At 58.4% G+C, this 22,889-nt stretch overlaps 2 protein-coding genes across 4 annotated transcripts; one reads left to right on the forward strand and one right to left on the reverse strand.

The window, feature by feature from the left end:
- Positions 1 to 2,231: 2,231 nt before the first annotated feature.
- On the forward strand, positions 2,232 to 14,923 carry LOC102448769 (C-type lectin domain family 4 member F-like). Of its 3 annotated transcripts, none has more exons than XM_075931120.2 (7): positions 2,232 to 2,398; positions 5,191 to 5,304; positions 9,783 to 9,890; positions 10,826 to 10,966; positions 12,045 to 12,196; positions 12,715 to 12,833; positions 13,658 to 14,923. In XM_075931120.2, the coding sequence occupies exons 1-7, from the start codon at positions 2,338 to 2,340 to the stop codon at positions 13,818 to 13,820; spliced, it is 858 nt and encodes a 285-aa protein (XP_075787235.2). In that variant the 5' UTR covers positions 2,232 to 2,337; the 3' UTR covers positions 13,821 to 14,923. The 3 variants fall into 3 exon arrangements, with proteins under 3 accessions (XP_075787235.2, XP_075787236.2, XP_075787234.2); XM_075931119.2 differs by lacking the exon at positions 2,232 to 2,398 and adding an exon at positions 4,653 to 5,075; XM_075931121.2 differs by lacking the exons at positions 2,232 to 2,398; positions 10,826 to 10,966 and adding an exon at positions 4,636 to 5,075.
- Positions 14,924 to 17,286: 2,363 nt separating this feature from the next.
- AP5S1 (adaptor related protein complex 5 subunit sigma 1) lies at positions 17,287 to 22,649 on the reverse strand. The gene is made up of 3 exons (XM_089777716.1): positions 22,504 to 22,649; positions 21,085 to 21,280; positions 17,287 to 18,562 (listed from the first exon to the last, which is right to left on the reverse strand). Exons 2-3 carry the CDS (start codon positions 21,267 to 21,269, stop codon positions 18,136 to 18,138), a joined length of 612 nt encoding a protein of 203 aa, XP_089633842.1. The 5' UTR covers positions 21,270 to 21,280; positions 22,504 to 22,649; the 3' UTR covers positions 17,287 to 18,135.
- Between the last annotated feature and the right edge of the window lie 240 nt (positions 22,650 to 22,889).

The raw sequence follows: 22,889 nt of genomic DNA on the forward strand, positions 1-22,889 counted from the left end.
CTAGACGGCCACTTTCCTGTGCCTAGTGCGGAGATCGTGGACGAGGTCCACGATGTCCGCACTAGCCCAGGAAGGTGCCCGCCTCTTGCGGTCCAGGGCAAGCTCCCGGGAGCCGCCAGCCTGGTCCCGGCAAGAGGGGGTGGGCTGGGGGGCATCGGGTGGGTGGCTCTGTGCCGTGCCAGGTGCAGGGTCTGCTAGCTGGGTGCTGGCAGGCTTGCACCTGGCACGGGCACCGTAGCCAGCCCGTGCCCCTTTAAGGGGTCCGGGGCCGGGAGGGGGGCATAGAGTTTCCCTGGTGTTGGCCAGAGTGGCCACCAGGGAAACCTGGGGAGGGCTAGCCTCCCACTAGTTCGAACTAAAGGGCTACACAGCCCTTAGTTCGAACTAGCTAGTTCGAACTAGGCGTTAGTCCTCGTAAAATGAGGTTTACCTAGTTCGAACTAAGCGCTCCGCTAGTTCGATTCAAATTCGAACTAGCGGAGCGCTAGTGTAGCACCTATTAAAGTTAGTTCGAACTAACGTCCGTTAGTTCGAACTAACTTTGTAGTGTAGACATACCCTAAGAAAGGGATAGAGAATAAGACGGAGAATATCTTATTGCCTCCGTATAAAACCATGGGATGCCCACATCTTGAATACTGCGTACAGATGTGGTTGCCTCATCCCAAAAAAGAAAGGTTCAGAAAAGGACAACAAAAATGATGAGAGTTTGGAAGGGGTCCAATATGAGCAGAGATTAAAAAGATTGGGACTTTTCAGCTTAGAAAAGAGGAGGCTAAGGGGGAGGCTTACAGAGGTCTATAAAATCATGACAGGTGTGGAAAAAGTGAACAAGGAAAAGTTATTTACTTGTTCTCATAACAGACGAACTAGGGGCCATCAAATTAAATTAATAGGCAGGAGGTTTAAAACAAAAGGAAGTTTCTCTTCACACAGCACTCGTGGAACTCCTTGCCAGAGGAGGTTGTGAACACCTGGACACTAACAGGGCTCAAGAAAGAACTAGATAAATTCATGGAGGCGAGGTCCATCAATGGCTATCAGCCAGGCTGGGTAGGAATGGTGTCCCTGGCCTCTGTCAGATGATTCCCTGTTCTGTTCAGTCCCTCTGGGGTACTGGGCACTGGTCATGGTCGGCAGACAGGGCACCGGGTGAGAGGAACTTTCATCTGACCCATCTGGCCGTTCTTACGTTATTAAAAATTAATACCTTTTTTTTTTCAAAATGGGCAACAGCGCCTCCCTTGACATGATCGGAAATGCGGATGAAGGTGGGACACAAGCCCTAAAAGGGGCGTGGCCACCTGTCATAGTTGTACGGTGATGAATGCTGTCGAGGTTACACTACTCTCCACCCTGTAGAAACCCAAACCGGCCCTCCCCTCAGTCTCGACCATGTGACAAACAGGAGCAGTTTTGGGTCACTCCCATGCTAGCTTGGAGTCTACACGTCTGCCTTGAGGTGAAAGGCTCTGTAGCCCTTTCCCAAAGCTCTAGTCCCCCTCCTATTTCTTTAAAATGGTAAAGGGGTTGGGGAAACTGAGGCACAGACAGATGTGTTAACTTGCCCGGCGTCTCTCAGTGAGTCAGGAGCAGAGCAAGGAACACAAGCCAGGGATCCCTGTCGCCAGGTCACATCAGTGACCGGATCAGCTGGGGCAGCTGCTGGCCAGCTCACTGAAGAACATCACTGCCAGGCGACCAGTGAGCCCAGCTGCCCTTCCTGGGCCCTGCCGGGGTAGCCGCAGCACGTGGCTGGTTGCTGGCTCAACAGCCCTGCTGGGCAGCCGGCACCCCAGGAGCTCAGTGGCTGCCCAGCGTGTGCCATGCGCACAGCGGCTGGTTTTGCTCTTGTCCTATCCCTGCCCCAGTTGGCTTCCAGGCCCTGCCCCTGCTTTGCCCCATCCCCTTTGGCTTCAGACTCCTGCCTGTGCCGCCCAGCCTGCCCCTGCCTCATGCACAGCCTGGCCCCCACTGCTGGGCTGGGCTTGTCTCTCTGGCACAGACCCCGGGCCCCTCATCTGGCTGTGGGCTCCGGTGTCCCCCATCCCGGCTCTTGCCAGTCGGCAGAACTCTCGCTTCCACCACTAGGCCTGACTGCACATGGCCCAGCTGGCGCCAGAGCTGCTCTCACCACCAGGCCACATGCCCAGCCAGCTGTGCAAGGAGTTCAGAAGTTCTCTCTGTCGTCTTACCGTTACCCCAAGCAGCCGGCAGGCATCACTTCCCATTTCTATTTCAGGCCAGGGCAGTGTTAGAGGAAGGCCCCCACCCGGCAGGCTGCAGAAAGGACCCAGGTGCCAGTGAGCAGGGTCCGGCTCTGTGCGCAGGCAGAGAATGTCGACGGACAATGTCTATGAGAACATGCAGGTGTCAGAAGCTGCTCCCACACTGAAAGGTAAGCACACGGGCTGCACCCAACCCTGAGCCCCCGCTGGGCTCTCCTTGGCCTTGTGGTCTCTGGAGGAGCGTTCTGATCCCTCTCGGCTTCTGGTTTCAGTGAGTCACCCCCGTTCCTTCCCTCTGCCCTGTCCCTGCCGGAGCACTGGCTTCTCCCACTGAGCAGCTGGGGCTGGGATGTTAGCTGGCTGTGTCAGCAGGGAAGGGGCTCCCCTGGCGCGGGGAGGGGGAGAAGGGAGCCTGTTCCCCCAAGGACAGGGAGCAAATAGCTTTTTCCCACACTGGTATGACAAATACAGAAGTGGGGGCTCACAAGAGCACCCCAAAACCTTGTCTCTACAGGCTTTGGTACAAAAACTTCCCCCCAAATCCTAATACCCAGACTTTGGGGAATCCGCTGCCACCATCAAGTGCTTTTGAACCCACAAAACATGGGTGGACACTTGAAACCAACCCCGGAGGTACCCCAAGCTCTTTTCCCCCCAAAAGAGCTTGAAAAAGAGAAAAGAGAAAAACAAGCTGCAGTCTGTGATAGCTGACCCCTCAGTCAGTCAGACAGACAGACTGAGGGTATGTCTACACTACAAAGTTAGTTTGAACTAACGTCCGTTAGTTCGAACTAACTTTCCTAGGCGCTACACTAGCGCTCCATTAGTTCGAACTTAATTCCAACTAACGGAGCGCTTGGTTCGAACTAGGTAATCCTCATTCCACGAGGATTAAGCCTAGTTCGATCTTACTAGTTCGAATTAAGGGCTGTGTAGACCCTTAATTCGAACTAGTGGGAGGCTAGCCCTCCCCAGCTTTCCCTGGTGGCCACTCTGGCCAATACCAGGGAAACTCATCTGCCCCCTCCCGGCCCCGGACCCATTAAAGGGGCATGGGCTGGCTACGGTGCCCGTGCCAGGTGCAAGCCTGCCAGCACCCAGCCAGCAGACCCTGCACCTGGCACGGATCGAGCCACCCACCAGATGCCCCCCAGTTCTCCCCCTCTTCCCGGGACCAGGCTGGCTGCTCCCGGGAGCTTGCCCAGGACCGCAAGAGGCGGGCACCCGCCTGGGCTAGTGCAGACATCGTGGACCTTGTCCACGATCTCCGCACTAGGCACAGGAAAGTGGCTGGCTTGGGCAGGAGAGCTGCCATCCTGGCCACCCAGGAGCAGGTGTGCATGAAAATCAAGGGGGTCCAGTGAGACCCCCCGAACCTGAGCCCTTAGCTTACAATGGCCATCCTGGGTCAGACCAAAGGTCCATCTAGCCCAGTAGCCTGTCTGCCGACAGCGGCCAACCCTAGAGACTCTGGAGGGGATGGACCGAAGACAGTGACCAAGCCATTTGTCTCGTGCCATCCCTCTCCAGCCTTCCACAAACCTTGGGCAGGGACACCACTCCTACCCCCTGGCTAATACCACTCCATGGACCCAGCCTCCATGACTTGATCTCACTTCCCTTTAAACTCTGTTCTAGTTCTAGCCTTCACAGCCTCCTGCAGCAAGGAGTTCCGCAGGTTGACTCTTTGCTTTGTGAAGAAGAACTTTCTGTTACTAGTTTGAAGCCTGCTACCCATTCCTTTCCTTTGGTGTCCTCTAGACCTTCTTTATGGGAACTAATGAAGAACTTTTCTGTATGCACCCTCTCCACCCAACTCCTGCTTTTAGAGACCTCTATCCTGTCCCCCCTCCATCTCCTCTTTTCTAAGCTGAAAAGCCCCAGTCTGTTTAGCCTCTCTTCATATGGGACCTGTTTCCAACCCCTGATCATTGTAGTTGCCCTTCCCTCTCCCAGCGTCTCTCTTCTTCTCTCCCACCTCCTTTTCCCAGTCTCCCCCAATTTTGTTCAATAAAGACAGATTCCATTTTTGAACACAATTGTCCTTTATTTTGTACATCAAGAAAAGGGGCTAGGGAAGGGTAAGCGGAAGGAGGTGAGGGAGGAATGGGGTACGAGCCCCCGATGGGGAGGACTGGGCTGGCTCTGCGGGCTTCTGGGTGTGGAAGCTCTCCTGCAGCCCCCCAATTGCTCCCTCTCCCCAGATGGCAGCCTGCGGCAAGTGCAGCCGGGCTGATGGCCGAGTGCTGTGATGTGCCCAGTGTGGGTAGTCCGGGCACTCCAAGCCAGGACTGCTTTGCAAGCGTGGCACCCCTGAGAAGTGTCTGTCAGAATGCCTTGTGGCCACACATAGGACCCTGATGGGCCTCACATTTTCCACCACTGGGCTAGAAACAACACGCCTGCCCATCCTGACTAACAGGCATTGATGGACATTTCTTCTGTGAACTTACCATGTTCTATTTTGAACCTCTTCTAGTCTTGGCCTTAACAACATCCACCGACAAGGAGTTCCACAGATTAACTAGGCATTATGTAAACACATACCTCCTTAGTTGTTTTCACTTGCAACTCATAATATTTCCCCAATTTCACTTCCTCATTCTTGTGATTTTTCATAAAGTTGTTCTGGTTCCTTTTCTCATTTAAAAATACTCCTCTGAGAAGAGATTTCAGAAGTCCTAAACTTCCCTCACAAGAAATGCTTATGCAGGGAGAAATCCGGCTCCTGGATCTCTAGCACAGAAGCTGGCTTGGCATGGCAGTGACTCCTGATGGGGGGAGCTCAGTTTGGAGATTCAAGCTCAGGCTGGTTCTCGCCGTACGTGGCCCGACTGAGCCGTTGCTGTGAGTCCCAGTCACAGACACGAGGTTGCGCGGTTGTTGGATGGGAGGGGGCAGTTGCCTCGGTCGGTGGCATTCGAGCTGTAACTGACCACGGATTTCTTTGGTCTCCTTCAAGGCAATGCTCCCACGCGATCGGCTCCTTGGTGGCAGAGGACGAGAGGCATCACCCCAGCGGTGCTACTCCTGGTCCTGGCCCTGGCCACCTCCCTCCTCGCTGTGACGCTTCTATGTAAGTTCAGCGACTCCCTGTGTTTCCCCCTTCCATACAGGACAGCTGGCTCCCGTGCGCAGGGGCCGCCCCGTTCTCAGCAGCATGGCGCCCGCATTTCCGGCTGTCCCTCCAGGAACTCTCCTGCTCAGGGCATTGGAATGGCGCTGTGAGATCTTGCCCTGGGGTTCGACAGCAGCACAAACGTTCTAACGCTACCGATGGCCAAGCCCTGGTGCAGTCACCTAGGGAGGCCGTGGTCTCCCGCGCTGGAGGGGGTCTCAACAGGGGTCAGACAGCCACCTCTCAGGGGTGGGCCCGGTGTCCTTCGTCCTGCCCCAGCATCAGCTCCCTGGCTTCACGCCACGTGTGGCAGCCCCGCCTGCTCGACCTCGCTCCGAGGGGCAAGCTGGGTCCCTGCCTGACCACGTGTCACCAGCACGAACCTCAGCCCAGGTGTGGCCCTAGTGCCACTGAAACATCCACCTGCCGGAGAGAGGCCAGCCCAGTGATTCGGGCCTGGCCCAGGAGTGTGGGGCTGGTTTAACTCCCTGCCCACCACAGAGCCTCTGCTCTGCAGCCCCGAGCCCCATCTGAGTGGGGAGCTGAAGGAGCAGACAAGGAGAAGCCCCACTGCCTGCGGTCTATATAGTGGCGTTATTCCAGGATAACATCCCTCATCTGAAATAGTGTTCTTTACATCTAAGAGCAAGCGTGTTATTTTGAAATGCATTCCAAAGAAAGGGCTTGCTATTCCGACATCCTGTGACCCTGATTGCACCAGGATTAAGGGGCTTGTCGGAATAGCACTGTACTGCGAAAGAAGCTATGCAATTTGCATAGCTCACATTGTATAGCTTATTTCAAACTGCATGCCCCTGTGTAGACATACCCTGAGTGGGTACTGGAGAGCATGTTTGTTTAAAGAGAGGGGCACAGGCAGTGCACAGTGAAGGAGCCTGTGAGCAAGCAGGTCAAGGCAGGTGTGTTTCTCCTCTCTCGTCTCTCTCCAATTTCTCCACCTCTTTCCTGAAGTGCGGTGCCCAGAACTGGATACAAGACTCCAGTTGAGGCCTAATCAGCGGAGAGCAGAGCAGAAGAATGTCTTGCTCACAACATTCCTGTTCATGCCTCCCAGAAGCATGTTTGCTTTTTCTGCAACAGTGTCACACGCTGACTCATATTTAGCTTGTGGTCCACTCTGAGCCCTAGATCCCTTTCTGCAGTATCCTTCCTAGATAGTCGCTTCCCATTCTGGGTGTGTGACACGGATTGTTCCTTCCTCGATGCAGCACTTTGCATTTGTCCTAAGTCAACTTCATCCCATTTACCTCAGACCCCTTCTCCAGTTTGGCCAGATCACTTTGAATTCTGACCCTGTCCTCCAAAGCACTCGCAACCCCTCCCAGCTCGGGATCTGCAAATTTTATAAATGTCCTCTCCATGCCATTATCTAAATCATTGATTAAGATACTGAAACAAACTTGTCCCAAAACAGACCCCTGCGGAACCTCACTTGTTATACCCTTCCTGCATGACTGTGATCCATTGATAACTACCCTGAGAATGGCTTATGCACCAGTTATGCACCCAGCCAGTTATGCACCCACCTTATAGTAGCCCCATCTAAGTGTTATTTCCCTAATTTATTGATAAGAAAGTCATGAGAGACCATATGAAATGCCTTACTAAAGTCTAGCTATACTACATCCACCGCTTCCCCCTTATCCACAAGACTTGTAATCCCGTCAAAGTCCTTCCCCTCCAAAAGGTAGAATCCCTGAATTTCATACTTGAGATCTATATTAATTTAAATATTATTAATAATTAATCATCTGGACATGCCCAAGCCCCAGAGGCAGCTTTTACCTGCTACAGATCTTCTGGTGCTCCCAGCGGGGCCAGGAGTTTGTTTATGAACAGAGGGAGACAGGGTGAGCAAGGCAATCAAAGGGTTAATTCAAACTGAGGGCAGGAACAATGAGGAGGCTGGTGAGTGTCAAAAGGGGGAGCTCCAGGGGTCGGGCCTGTTCAGCTTACAGGGACGTTATCTGGAAAAGTGCTGACCAGGGAGGTGACAGAGTTTGCAGATGTTACAACGTGGCTCGCAATGGTTAGGTCCCAAGGCGACTGCAGAGGGTTCCAGGGGATCTCACAAACCTGGGTGACTGGGCAACCAAATGGCAGTGGGAATTCAGCGATGATGAACGGAAAGTCGTGCGCATGGCAGAGCATGATCCCAGCCAGAGCTGTGCAATGATGGGCTCTAAAGGAGCTGTTAGCACGAGAGAGAGAGAGAGAGAGAGAGAGAGAGAGAGAGAGCTCGGCGGCGGCGTGGCTAGTTCTCTTCACAATCTGGTCCATGTGCAGTGTCAGTCCACAAAGCGAACTGAATCGTGGGGATCCTTGGGAAAGGAATAGCTAGGAAGACTGGAAACATCCCATTGCCACTATATAAATACTTGGTTTGCCCACGCCCTGAGCACTGCCTGCAGAATTGGTCACCATATCCCCCAAGATGTGTTGGAAACCGGCCCACAGACGGGCAATACAAGTGATTAGGAGGGTGGAACAGCTTCCATAGGAGCAGACTTTTAAAAGGTGGGGGGTGATGGGGAGGGGGTGTGAGGCTGGAACAGAGAGACAGGGGAGGGTGTGAGAAGGTCTGTGAATGGTGGGAAAACCGAACAAGAAAATGTGATTTCCGCGGGCGCGACTGCAGGGAAAGGACACAGGGGGCGCTGACCCTGCCCATGGTTTCTTCACGTGCCACCGCTAGCCCGGGGAGGGGCACCTCTCCCCCCCTACCCTTCCCCTACCCCATCCCGACCCCCAACCCTCTGCCCCTGCTCTGCCCCCTCCCTGCCACTTCCCGTCCCTGCTCAGCTCTCCCTGCTCCCACCCAACCTCTGCCCCAGCCACTCCCGGAGCAGTGATGGGAAGTGGAGCCATCTGGCCCAGCCTGCTCTGCTCCCTGACACTCAGTGCAACGCCCCACGCCCTGACTCTGCCCCCACCCCACCTCTCCCCCAACTCTCAGTGCACCACCCCGCTTCCCACCACTGGGGAGTGTGGGGCAGCTCCACCCTCCCCCAACCCTGTGCCTGCCCCTGGGCCGTGTGGCTGGAAGCCAGTGCCTACCTATCCCACCACTGCTGGTGAGCGCAGGGCAGGCTCAGCCCTACGGCCGGTGCCAGGCCCTGCTAGTTGTGTGGCTCTGTGGGCCCCTTGCTCCTTCCCCGTGGCATGTTGAGGGCCCACGGCCCTTCCTGCCCCCACGCATGGCCCCGCCTTCATCCACTGACACGAGGGCGCCCAGTGAAACCTGCAGGCAGCAGAGACCACACAAAACAAACCCTCTCTCCACGGTCACCCGGGGCCCTGCCAGGCCATGGTGTGATGGCCCAGCTGCAGCAGGGCTCCAGGGAGAACTGAGGCAGTTCAAGGAGGACGGGTCCATCAGTGGCCATTAGCAGTTTTCCCTGGACTCCGTCTGCCAGAGGCTGGGACTGGGCGATGGGAAGGATCACGGGATGGTTCCCTGGTCTGTTCCCTCCCTCGGGGCAGACAGGACCCTGGGCTGGAGGGACCTTTGCTCTCACCCCGTCTGGCCGCTCTGAAGTTCTTACACAGAAGCCAGATGTCTCTATTCCCTGCTGTACCCACTAGACCCCGCTCCCCTCCCAGAGCTGAGCCAGCGCCCAGCAGTCCTGAGGGGTCCCTCTCCTCAGAGCCCGGGAGGAAGCCTCACCCATCACTTCATGTGTAGCCTCACTCGTGTGCCCTCCATGACTTGCCACAAGATGGCCGTGCATGAGCGTGTCAGAGCTGAGCGGGGTCTGATATTGAGTTCACTGGCTGTTTATATAGGACTTAGACACAGTGCTCCTGGCAGCGCCTTGCTCAGTGAGCGGCCAAAACACTCACGTTTTCCAGGGCCTCACTAGCCTTGCCAAGAGGAGGTGGGTGTGTCGGAGGGGGGAGGGAGCTGATCATCTCGCAGAATTGCAGATGTTACTAAAGTTGATGTGTCCTGTGACATGTGGAAGGTCAGGACCATGATCCTGATGGGCCTTCTGGCTGCAGAGTCTGAGACCTTCTCTGGCCCCAGTTCTCCACCTGAGACTTCCTGACTCCGCCGGGTGTGGGGTGACTCCCAGTGTTGTGTGAAAGCCTGCGAGGAGCCTGGCGGCCCTGGAGAGGGGAGACAGATGTGCAGGATGGATGGGGGACGAGGCTGCAGACAGCGCTTGGAGAGGGTCTCTGCGTATCGGGAGCAGCAACCTGCCCCACAGAGCTGCACCCCTGCCCCAAGGGTGCCCCGAGCAGCAGCAGCGACCCGACCGGCCTGGGCTCCCGTGTGCCCGTGGAGGAGGCTTGCAGAGAGACAGCCGCAGCCATAGCGCTTAGGCGGGCGTGGGGGGCAGGCCCTGCTCTGGGCCTGGCGCGTCTCCAGCCAGGTCAGTCCGGTCACTGACCCGCCGACACCTGATCTCTAGATTCCCAGGGACGGAGCCGGCTGCAGGAGGTGGAAGAAGCCGCGCGGAACCTGAGAGTCTCCCTGCAGCCAACCAACACCTCGGCCACGCCCGCCAGGGAATCGGACAGTAAGTCTCAGCCTGGGGCCCGGCAGCAGGTCGCTCCCTCCCCAGGCCTGGAAGCCGAGCACGTGCCTGGCTGGAGGCTGGTGGGAGCATCCACGTGCCCCCTGCCCCTTGGCCTTCTCCCTGTCCAATCAGCTGCTGCTCTGCTCACTCCTCTGCCCATGGGGGCTCTGTCCCCAGGTGTGAACGGCTGCACCAGGCTCCCTCCTATCCCCTCCTGGCAGTGGCTGGCTGCTGCATCTCTCCCTGCTCCTGACCAGGAGGCCTAGTGGTCAGCATCTTCTGTCCTTTCACTAGTGTGTCCCTCATGCCAGAGTCCCCCTGGCCCTGCAGTGTCAGGGTCCCATGCACAAGGCAGAGAGATGCAGCTCATGAGCCAGACAGGGCTGAATTCAGACCGTGGTGGAAGCTGGGCACCAGTAGAGCTGCTCTCCTGGGCTTCATTTTCCACCCCCGCATCCTCCTCCCTTTCCCCCCCCCTACCTCTGAGCCCTTCCTAGGCAGCTACAACAGTTTGGGGCCTGGCCCTGTCACAGTGATGGAGGCAGAGCGCCCCCTTGTGGGCAGAGCCACAACTGCTTCTCTCTCTGTCTGGCAGGGGCTGTGCACACACACGGTCTGTGGCCCAGAGTCACTCAGGTGCAGGGGACGCGCTCACAGGTCACAGGGCGGCAGAGTCAGGAAGACGTGGCCGGGGAGACGGGCCTGGAGCTCAGGGAGCTGATTCAGTTCCCAGACCTGCTGCAAACATCCTGTGGACTTTGGGCATGTCTCTCTGAACCTGAGCTTCCCTTTGGGAAAACAAACCTCTACTCCTCCCACGTGGCATCTATCTCCACTGGGAGCTGCTGAGAGCAGGCCCCGTCTCCTCCTGCCTCCCAGATCCTGGCCCAACGATCGCTCTGACTGGCGCTGACGTTGCTCTTACTTGATCCCAGCGCTGCAGCTCCTGGGCGAAGTGCAGGCAGGAGTCCGGATGCTGAGAGCCGAGCTGGGAAATGTCAGTGCGGAGAACAGAGAACTGCAGACCCGTCTGGACACGGTCGCTGGGGCGCGAGGAGCCGGGTCGGATTCCTGCAGTGAGTCAGAGCCCCTGGTCCTGCCGGTGCGGGGGGGAAACGAGACTCAGGCTCCCAGGCTGCCAGTGCAGGGCTTGTCGCCAGCAACGAGTTCCGTGCATGAGACACACCTGTGGCTGCGCATGCACCACCCCGCAGGGATCCGTGTGGAGTTCAGTGGCACCCTCGGCCTCGATAGCCAATGGGAGCCCTCAGCTACCAGCTCTGGCTCGATCCAGGCCAGTCTGGGCACAGGCAGAGACAAACCAGCCTTTCAGTGCCGGGGGGTGATGCTCAGAACTGTCCCTGGGCCAGCGCCCCCTGCAGGATGTGGGGGAACCTGACGGGAAATAAGCCTGAGACTGACCACTGACCACTGACCACTAATGGTCACTGAGCACTGTTGGTGCAGAACCAGGGGCTGGTCCACCTTGTGCTGCTACATCCTCTGCCCCCCACCGCCTGAGTTCCCCCACCAGCTCAGCTGAGCAGTGAGTCTTCCTGTTCCTATTACAGCTGTGCTGCTCTGCACTGGGACCAGCACCTGCTCCAGCCCAGACACAGCTGCATTTCCGTGCTGGGGGAGGGACCCTGGGCTGGCTGCTCTCTGCAGCATCTCCGGGATCCTTCCTACGGCCACCAACGTGATTGGCTGAGCAGCTGGAGAGTCAGGCTCAGATGCTCCCTGGGCAGCCGAGGGGCAGGGGAAATCATAGAATCACAGAAGACTGGGACTGGAAGGGACCTCGAGAGGCCAAATACTGTGTAGACCATCCCTGATAGACATTTATCTAACCTGATCTTCAATATCTGCAAAGATGGAGATTCCACAACCTCCCTGGGCAACTTATTCAAGTGTTTCACCACCCTGACAGTTAGGAACTTTTCCTAATGTCCAACCTAAACCTCCCTTGCTGCAGTTTAAGCCCATTGCTGCTTGTTCTATCCTCTGAGGCCAAGATGAACAAGTTTTCTCCCTCCTCATTGTGACACTCTATTAGATACCTGAAAACTACTAAATGCAGCAGGAGAAGCCCTGAGCTCCCTGCACGTGTCCCTGTGACTAGCCTGGGTATCTGACCCCAGTCTCTGCTCCCAGGGGTCCTGTGGACAAAACTCTCCGCAGGCTGGAGGTGTCACGGTGGGAACCTCTATTACTTCTCCCAAGAAGAGAAGTCGTGGTTGGAGGCCCAGCAGTTCTGTGTGTCTCAGGGCTCATACCTGACGTCCGTCTTGTCCCCGGAGGAGCAGGTGAGTGCAGCACCCTCCCGGGGCTCAGACCGTGGGCCAGGGCCTGGTTTTATGGCAGCAGCAGTTGACGGGTAACAGCTGAGGCAGCAAACCTGCGACGTGCCTGGTAACAAACTCTGGGGGAGGCTGCCCAGCCCTGGAACCTGACACAGGGATCCACCCATCAGCTGAGAAGCAGAGATGGGCAGGGGCACGGTGCCAGGCCCAGGACACCCCAGAGTCTAGGGTGTAGGAGGGAGGGGCGTGTAGGGTCTGGCTCATTTCTCTAGGACACATCGCCGTGGTTACTCTGTGCAGATGCACAGACTCAGACCCAGAGACGCTCCAGGACTCCCACAGGGTCTCCAGCAAGTCGCTGTCAGCGCTTGGGGTTAGACACCATGTCTACCGCTGCCCAGTGCCCTGCTCACATCCCCAGACGCCCGCTCCCCTCCCCAGCCTGCTCAGCCCAGGTAGCTGCAGCTGCACCTGCAACCTGCCTTGGGTGGCCTGACCATGCTGGGATCTGTGTTGGGCAGAAATTCCTCTCCAACGAGACGGACGGACAGTCCTACTGGATTGGACTCACTGACCAGGGCACTGAAGGCCGCTGGCGCTGGGTGGACGGCTCAGAATACAGAGCAGACGCCAGCAGCGGGTGAGTAACAGGGAGACTGATCCTCTGTTAATGTCTCGTCACAGGCTCTTTCAGCAGCAACTGTTCAGCCCCTTGGGTCCGTGCAGCCCCCAGCACAGGGGGCCCAATCCTGAGGGAAGCTCCTGGGTGCTTCCCCAACAGAAATTCAGCCTCCCAGGAATTCCTCGCATGCCCCTTTGCTCAGAGCGGTGCCCAGACACGCAGCGTGTGCTCCGTGCCAGTGAGAGCGAGACCAGAGCCTCCCTGGGAACTCGCCACTGACCTGAATGAACCACCTGGAACCACGCAGCCAGCTTGGAATGGAGCGAACAGCCGGGTCCAGCGCTCTCCCCAGGCCAAATGGCACTCTAGCTTCCCGGCTGTGGGGGGCAGGCTGCAGGGGCCGGGGCGTGGCCAGAGCCAGCTGGAGCTGGTGCACTGAGCACAGGGGCTGGGGCTGAGGCCCATGACCGGGGCATGGAGAAGCCAATGAGGGAACCCGCTGCCCTCTCTTTCAGTCCCTGCGCCCCCATCTTGGGCTGAGCCTGGGACGTGCTGAGCCGCGCGCTTGGTGCTGGGCCCTGAGATCTGAGCGGCCGCTGCTCCGTGTTCAGAGCCACGCGGTCTCCTGGGCCCTTTGCCGGCCTGTCAGACCCAGGGCAATTGCTCCCCCCTCAGAAGCCCTTCGCAACCCAGCCATGGATGCTGCAGAGAACGCTGGTGGGGGTAGGAAGGGGGGCACTTTGCTGAGTCATTTCCGGGTGTCTTAGTCCCCTGCTGACACCAGAGTCCGAGCTCGGCACGTGGCCGTGGTTCTCCTGAGACAGGAACACTCTGCTCTGCAGGTTCTGGGATTCCCATCAGCCTGACAACTGGCACCAGGGGATCGGCGGCAGAGAAGACTGTGTTGAGATCCGCACAGAGATGCAGACTTCGTGGAATGATGCCAACTGCTCTCTGCCTGCGCGGTGGATCTGTAAGCAGGCCCGTGGGCAGGCCGGGCTGTGACATGCAGGGCCAGTGTGAGAGTTTCACCCCCCTCCCCTTTGCTTTATGAAATTGACTTATGGGCACAAACATGCATAAGCCGAAGATGCTTTGGACAAATCCCTGATGTCACCCATCAGCCTTAACGCCACAAGCTGCTGGTGCCATGTGTCTGATTGGCGTGTGCACCATTCTTGGGGGTAAAGTGAGAGATATGGAGTAGGGGAAGGGTTAGGGTTTAACTATGCGAATGAAAGCCATGTGGGCATTTCCCTCCATGTCTGGGTGATCACCTGTAAACAGCCTCTTTTGTCCTGTGAGTCTACACAGTGGTTGGTTTTAGGAAGTCACATGACCACCCCAAGTGGTAGGCTGTGTCTACACTGGGCCACTTATTCCGGAAAATCAGCCGCTTTTCCGGAATAAGCTGCGAGCTGTCTACACTGGCCCTTGAATTTCCGGAAAAGCAACGATGCTCTACTGTACAAAATCAGCCGCTATTCCGGAAAAACTATTCTGCTCCTGCTCGGGCATAAGTCCTTATTCCGGAACACTGTTCCGGAAAAGGGCCAGTTTAGACAGCCCAGTAGTCTTTTCCAGAAAAAATGGCGAAAATGGCGATCGGGGCTCTTTTCCTGAAAAGCACGTCTACATTGGCCACAGATGCTTTTCCGGGAAAAGGGCTTTTCCGGAAAAGCAGCCTGCCAATGTAGACGCTCCTTTTCTGGAAAAACTGAAAACGGAATAGCAGTTCCGGAAATTCATGCCAGTGTAGACGTAGCCGTAGGGTCTGACCAGGTAATTGTCCATAGGAGGGGGAATGTCAAAACAGAATCCCCGCCTCAAAAGGAGGCTACTCAGGGATGTTTTGAGGCTTTTGTCTTTGCCTGGCACGTCACTGCCAGGAGAATGAACCAGAGACCCCAGGGAAAGGGCGTTCTCTGGCTGGGAGGCTTGGCTGAAAGAAGAACAGTTTCAGGGTAAGTTTGTGCTGAGCGTTTAGTGACAGAACTCGCTCTGCATTTCCTGTTAGTTTCAATCTGTAATCGACTTTGCTCGGCCTGTTTTCACTGGCAACCACTTCGCTGCTGCTGTTTGTACTGAATAAAATCACTTGGGTTCACTGTCCAGCCCAGGGTCAGTAATTGTTCCAGGGGAGCAATCAGAAAATCCTTCTCCTGTCACTGTGAAGGGGGCTGTAACCGGCCGTGCCTCCCCCCATGGGCACCTCCAGCTGCTCACTCTGGGGGTCACCTCTTCCGCCCTGAGCGCCCCTTTTCAGCCAGTCTGGCCCACGGGTACCTATTTTTTTCTCCACCTCTGGGTAATGCCCTGCCGCAGGGCCCCCACATCTAGGATCCTCCCCTTCTGGGGGCCCCCAAACCCTCTCCCCTTGTTGCCTCAGGAACCCACTGCCAGGCTTCAACTAGCCCCTGCCTTGGGGCAAACTGCCGCCTGACATGAACACTCAGCATCGGCCAGGGGGTGGGGTCCTGCTGCCTTCTGCTACCCCAGCTGCCCCCTGCAGCCCTGGTGCCCTGAGGCCTTGTGTCAGGCCCTGCAGCCTGGGACCTTGCCTGGCCAGAGCTCCCCAGCCCTGCTCTAAGTCAGGAAACCTCCAGCTTCCCTGGCAGCCAGATCCCCCCACTGCAGGAGTGTGTCTGAGTCTGTGTCTGCTCCTCTCCGGATCCTTTATTTACACTCCCCTCAGCTGGGCCTGATTAGCAAGGACCTGCCTCAGCTGTGGGGCTTTGCTCTCTCCTCTCCCAGGGCTGGGTCAGTGTGGGGCAGACACCACGTCACAGGGCAACCGGATTGATTTGGGGTTCTGAGCCCAGCTGGCCGTTGGCTTCCGGGAAGCTGGGCCCCACAAACTGCATTTTCCTTGGACGTGAAGAATTTCAGAGAGTGTATGTGTATGTGAGAGAGAGAGAGAGAGAGAGAGAGCTCTGTGCCTAGGCTGGGGAGGGCAGATCTGGCCCAGCAGGACCGGGTGGTGAGAAGCCCCAGAGTGCTAGGAGGCGAGTGTCATTGGCCTTGTCAGCCCTCTGGGAAGCCCCCCCAAGGGGTCTTCTGTGACCCCCCCCCAGTCACATTCAGACCCTCCAGAGGCGCCTCATTTCCCCAGCTATGAGCGTGTTTTCCAGCCAGCTGCTGAGGAGAAGCCCTGTGCACCGACGGGGGGGGGAGGTCCATAGGGCCAGGAATGCTGCTGGTGGCTCCCAGGGCGTGTGGCAAAGCACGAGCTCCAGCAGTCTGGGGGGGGGGGGGCAATGAGCTCCCACCGGGGAGGGGAGGCTGGCAAGGAGCAGGCTCTGCGCTCCTAGAGCCCTGCCAATCCGCAGCGCCGCTATCTGCCTGCAGAGCGCCCCGGCTCTTTTCCGTGGATACGGGCGCAGATACACGTCTGGCACCTAGCGCCCTGCACAGGTACCCTCGGCACCCGTATCTGTGCACGCGGCAGCAGATACCCGCGGCTCAGTCGTGCAGGCCCAGGCCGGGGCAGATACAAACGCTGTATCCGCACTGGGCTCTGTGCATCCCCCACGCGACTCGGGCCAGCTCCTGCTCCCGGATCAGAGCCAGGGGGAACCCACTGTGCCCGCCCCAGTGCTGCCCAGCTGATTAACAGAGCGCCCACGGCCAGCAGCCTGTTTCTCCTGGTGGTGCACATCTGCACATGCCCAGTGAACATTTATTCTGCACAGGGATGGAAAAAATTAGAGTCTGCAGCCCCTCACCTAAAGCCCAGAGCGCCGGAGCTCCCTAGGGTCTGAAGCCTGGATCCCTAACCTCCCTCCCCACCCAGCTACGGCCGACACCCACCTCCCACACCATGGCTGAAGCCCTGAGCCACAGGCGACGGTGCCTGCGGGGGAGGGGATGCAGGGAGGGGGATGCAGGTGTACCCCGTTGGGCCATTACAATGCTGGCAGGGGCACAGGCGACCTCCTGCCTGTTTGCCTCTCAGATTGGGCTGCCGCCTTGAAACGGTCACTGACCACTTTTGTTTCAGAAGGTCGGGGGCTGTGCCTAGGGGCACTGGAACAAGCGTCCAGTGGGGGTGCTGAGCCACTGAATCAAACTGGGACTCCAAACTGCAGCCCCCCGTTCCACCACCTGGGTGCCTTGGGGCGCACAAGCAATGCATCTGGCCCTGACCTGACTCCTGCTGGAGCTGCTAGAAACACCCAGCCTAGGGGAAAGGCTTCTGATTGGCTGCCCCTACATCGCTGGGGAAAGCAGCCAATCAAAGCTGCTGCAGGGGGCAGACTAGCTCGCTCTCCCTCCTCCCACCCACTGTTAGGAGAGGGGGGGCGGAGAGGCACTTGGGGAAAGGGGCAGAGCGGGGACTGTAGAGGACAGAATCGATGTGGGGCTGGGGCAGAGGGCGGGGCTGCAGGGCAGAGGGGGCACAGAGCAGATGAGGGTGCCGGGGGTCGTTCATTAACTGGAATCCTCGAATACAGGAAGACACAGCGAGGTCTCTGCACCAATAGCAGCCCTTTATGCAAATGAATGGGAGCTCATCTGGGCCCTCTAGCAAGAGGGGCAAAGTCACATGACACACTCTTAATTTGCGGGAGCTGAAACAGCTGGAACCCCGCCCCCTTACACCCCACCCCGGAGGGCGAGAGCCGTGTGCTCCCCATGCAGCCAATCACAGCGCCGCTACGGTTCCGTGGGCACCGCCCACACATTCTAGGTACTCGTGTTAGCAACACCGCCCTGCCCCGGGAGACCGTCTGGGCTACGACAATCTTGTGGCCCCACGATGAGGGAGGCCGCTCGTGCAGCCGCTCACTAGCCCAGGTTGCCTATTGCTGGTCTGACCTCCCTGACATTTGCCACTAGCTGTCCCCACTGCCTGTTGCGTGGCCCTTACCCCTTTGGAGCACGTGGCTACTGTGCCCGGGGGTGCGGCTCCACACGCCCTCCACTGGCCCAAGAGGCCAGCTCCTTGCCCCAGCCCTGACACTGCCAAGGAAACAGGACCCCGGCGCGCTGGAGGATGTGCCGGGTTGCTCACGCCCAACCCTGGTGTATTGAGACAAGGCAGGGAAGGGGGCGAGATGTGGCGTTCCCCCAGCCACGCAGGCATCTCCCTCGTCCCCGTGCCACTGCAAGAGATTCTGGCTGGTCGCCAGGGAGGCTGCGGCCGGACGAACATGCTGATCGGCCAGAGCGATGACAATGAAGACTACCAAGGCCACAGCTGCCAACCTTGCGTCTCCTTTCACTCCAGCGCAAGCCCCCAAGGTCCATGCACCTGCCGCCTGACCCGCCCAGAGGGTCTGGCCAGCAGCGGAGCTGACGACACTCCACCCAGAGCCCTCTACTTGGACAGGCAGGCGCTCAGCTCCCTTTCCAGCCCCTGGACGAACTGCTCGTTCAGGAAGAGCAGCTGCCCATGGGGCAGGAACTTGCTCAGGATGAGCTCGGTCTTGTCTGCCTTGAGGACCACGTTGCTCCCCTGGCTCAGCAGCTTCAGGTGCTCCAGCAGACACTTGGCCACCAGGCGCAGGGTGTTCTCGGCCAGCAGCAGGTTCTCCTGCGGGTCGCACACCAGCGCGAAGCCCAGAGACAGCACCGCCAGCCAGAGCACTGGCTTGTCCTCGCAGAAGGGATCCCCGGGCGGGAGGCGGAAAACCCCGGACAGGGCGTCCTGGAGGGAAATGGGCTCGTCGGGCAGCTGGATGAGGAAGTCAGAGGCAGGACGCCCTGAGGCCTGGTGCAGCAGCTTACAGGCCGAATCCACCTGCCTGGAAACGGGAGAAATGCAGAGAGAGAGAGAGTCACAGTCCTGTTATACAGAGGTGGAAATAAGAAACACGGCCTGTCTGAGAACAAGATGCCTCATGCTGCAGAGTCATCCCCCAGGGTAGAGCCAGAGAAGCGACTATTCCCTTTATTCGGCTCTGGTGAGGCCACATCTGGAGTATTGTGTCCAGTTCTGGGCCCCCCACTACAGAAAGGATGTGGACGCATTGGAGAGGGGCCAGCAGAGGGCGACCAAAATGCTGAGGGCTGGAGCACATGCCCTATAACAGGGGTGTCCAAACTTTTTTCAAAGAGGGCCAGATTTGATGAAGTGAACATGCGTGAGGGCCGACCATTTTGCCTGACATTCTTTGAACCATTAAAATTAAATGCAAATTAACTATTTTATGCAAAGTTTATTGCAAACGGCATACTTTTCATTTCGTCACATGGATGACAAATCTAAACAGGTGTTAAATCACTCTGCCTTTCATATCTAAAGGCCAGATGAAAAAAAAATCCAGGAAGCTGAAATATATGTCAGGAACATTGTAAAGTACATTACATATTATTGGTAATAAAGGTTGTCTGTCAACTTTTAAGTTCAAAAAATATGAACAGGAACATAACACCAAGTATACATGTTGTGTCCAAATATATTTATAACTGATTTAGACCAACTGACATTAACTGAGATTTTACAATGTATTCATCTCAATACATATGGATTCGTTGGGGGCCATAAAAGATAGATATTGCCAAATTACCTGTGGGGCCGTATTAAACCGGAACACGGGCCGCAATTGGCCCGCGGGCCGGACTTTGGACATGCCTGCCCTATAAGAAGAGACTAAGGGATTTGGGTTTGTTCAGTCTGCAGAAGAGAAGAGTGAGGGGGGATTTGAGAGCAGCCTTCAGCTCCCTGAAGGGAGGTTCCAAAGAGGCTGTTCTCAGTGGAGGCAGATGCAGAACGAGGAGCAATGGGCTCAGGTTGCAGTGGGGGAGATCTAGGTTGGATCTTAGGAAAAACTATTTCCCTAGGCGGGAAGCACTGGGCTGGGTTCCCGAGGGAGGGGGTGGAATCTCCATCCCTAGAGGTGTTTAAATCCCGGCTGGACTAAGCCCTGGCTGGGATGATGGAGTTGGGGTTGGTCCTGCTCTGAGCAGGGGGCTGGACTCGATGACTCCTGAGGACTCCTCCAGTCCTGGGATTCTCAGATTCTATGAACGGGTGGGAGCCCCATGGCTTGGGAAGTTTGAAACCAAACTAAACAAAGCCCTGCAGGACGGGCCTGCGCGGGGCTGGAGGGCGTGTGCCAAGCCTTGCCCTCTGGCATGGCGCAAGAGAACAGCTGCAGTAGTCCTCTTTCTAGAGAGCTCCCTGGACGTTCGCATTAGCTCTGCTGCCCAGCAGGGGTAAGGGACACAAGGCGTGCCCTTGTCTAAAGGCTGCGGGGGCATCTACCCTACCAGGAATAACCCACAACAGCGCATCAGAGGCCAGGACAACTGACTAGGGCAGGAGTGGCCAACCCGTTACAGGGAAGGAGACAAAATAGTGGTGGACATAACACAAAGAGCCGAGGGGAGACACTTGTCAAGCAAAAAAAAATTAAAAAAAAAAAGACACTGCCCCTTTAAATGAAAACTTTTCAGCCACATATGGCTCCCGTAAGCCAGGACCATCTTACTGGTGCCATTTTGCTTTGCTGCACCAGACAGCTCCCCAGCACCCAGTGAGCCCTTTGTAGGGGCATAGGGGTGGTTTCGCGTGCCACGGGGTATGCTTCGCGCGCCACACTTTCTGCAAAGAGCTGCGGGTTGGCCACCCCTGGACTAGGGTCAGAGAGCTCACCGACCGGGCCGAAAAACAGCAGCTTGGATATTCAGGCTTGGACTGGAGTCTGGGCTCCAGAACATCAGAGGGGTCCCTCTGGGTTGGAGACGGGCAGCCCAGCATCCAGTCTTCTGACAGTGGCCAATGCCGGGTGCTTCCAAGGGAACAAAGTTACCCAGTGATCCATCCCGTCACCCGCTCTGGCAGTCAGAGGCTCGGGACACCCGCAGCCTGGGGTTCAGTCCTGGCCATCTCTCAGACCCCGTCAGTCGTCTCTATTGCAAGCTGAACAATCCCGTTGTTTTCAGCTCTCCTCAGGCAGAAGCTGTTCCATCCCCCCTCGGCGTTTTCGTTGCCCTTCTCAGCACCTTTTCCAATTCTCCCAGAACGGCACTGCTATTCAAGGCGTGGGCGTACTGTGGACTTATACAGGGCCATTACGATATTTTCTGTCTTCTCATCCCTTTTTCTAATGGCCCCCAACACTCCCCCTCCCCCCCTCACCTGAAGGTCTATGCTGCTATTTTTAGCCCCCTAACACCCGGCCAATTCAGCTGTCCTGGCTCTGAGCCTCGCTGCTGCAGTGTAGACGTGCCCTTAGATTCTAGAACACTAACCCCCCCCCCCGCATACCGCCTATGCTACGCCCAGCAGCTCAGTCACACTCTGACGGGGTGAATCTCTCACCTGGCCACAGCCAAAAGCTGCTCCTTCCTGCCCAGCCTCTCCTTCTGGAGGTCCTGCGGCCCGCACTCCGCCAGCGAGTGGTCCAGCCTCTCAGAGCCAAACACCCTGGAATACAGCACCCGGCAGAGGCCAGCTTCGTCCCCCAGCCGGGGCTGGAGCGTATGGATGAGGAACGCGTGAACCATGATGCTGCAGCCTAAGGACAGACGCCCACGCGGCGAGTGACCATCACAGAGTATTATCGGCGCACGCGGCTCTGGGGTGCCAGGGCCCCTCCGCAGCCTGCTGGAAGGGGATTCCCCAATTCCAGCTGGGACAGACGGGGTGCAGGGATGGCAGAGTTGCCGGGACGCACACAATGCCAGCCTGACTGCAGGGTGTCTGCGGGGGGGGCACAGAGTGCAGGAGGCTGCACGGGCTGTAGGGGACGGAGGGCTGCGTGGGGGGTGCACGGGGGGCAGGGAGGGTGCACGCACGAGCTGTCGGGGGGGCGCATAGGAAGTCAGGGGGCACGGGAGGGGCGCACAGGCTGTCAGGGGGCGGGCGGGGGGAGTGCATGAGGGGGCGCACAGGCTATAGGGGGCGCACGGGGGGGCGCACAGGGGGCAGGGAGGGTGCACGGGGGGGTGCACAGGCTATAGGGGGTGCACGGGGGGTGCACAGGCTATAGGGGGCGCACAGGGGGCAGGGAGGGTGCACGGGGGGGTGCACAGGCTATAGGGGGTGCACGGGGGGTGCACAGGCTATAGGGGGCGCACAGGGGGCAGGGAGGGTACACGGGGGGCGCACAGGCTATAGGGGGCGCACGGGGGCAGGGAGGGTGCACGGGGGGCGCACAGGCTGTCAGGGGGCGGGCGGGGGAGCGCATGAGGGGGCGCACAGGCTATAGGAGGCGCACGGGGGTGCACAGGCTATAGGGGGCGCACGGGGGGTGCACAGGCTATAGGGGGTGCACGGGGGGTGCACAGGCTATAGGAGGCGCACGGGGGGGCGCACAGGGGGCAGGGAGGGTGCACGGGGGGGTGCACAGGCTATAGGAGGCGCACGGGGGGGCGCACAGGCTATAGGGGGCGCACGGGGGGCAGGGAGGGTGCACGGGGGGGCGCACAGGCTATAAGGGGTGCACAGGGGGCAGGGAGGGTACACGGGGGGCGCACAGGCTATAGGGGGCGCACGGGGGGCAGGGAGGGTGCACGGGGGGGCGCACAGGCTATAGGGGGCGCACGGGGGGCAGGGAGGGCGCACGGGGGGGCGCACAGGCTATAGGGGGCGCACGGGGGCAGGGAGGGTGCACGGGGGCGCACAGGCTATAGGGGGCGCACGCGCTGTAGGGGGCAGGGAGGACACACGGGGGCGCGCGGGGGCCGCCCCGGGGCACGCTGGGAAACGCCGCCCGCTCCGGGCCCCGCCCGCACTCACCGCTGCGAGCCGGCCGCCGCACGCTGGGCGGGGCCTCGCGAATCCCGGCAGTGGAGCTCTGCGGCGATTGGCTGTTGCTGGAGCGGCCGGGCAGAGCTCTACGCGGATTGGCTGTGCCTGCAGAACGCTCAGCACAATCCTACGGGGATGGGCTGCGCTTGAAGTGGGCAGGGCAGAGCCCCGCGGCGATTGGCTGTGATTGGCAGGGGCGGGGCGTAGCCCTGCGGCGATTGGCTGTGATTGGCAGGGGGCGGGGCGTAGCCCTGCGGCGATTGGCTGTGATTGGCAGGGGCGGGGCGTAGCCCTGCGGCGATTGGCTGTGCCTGCAGGGGGCGGGGTTGGCGGAGCCGAGGTCGCTGCTCCGGCCCCGCTGGGGGTGTGACTGC

The sequence above is a fragment of the Pelodiscus sinensis genome, chromosome 4 (assembly GCF_052426305.1).
Source record: "Pelodiscus sinensis isolate ZL-2025 chromosome 4, ASM5242630v1, whole genome shotgun sequence".
In the NCBI taxonomy this organism is placed as follows: domain Eukaryota; kingdom Metazoa; phylum Chordata; order Testudines; family Trionychidae; genus Pelodiscus; species Pelodiscus sinensis.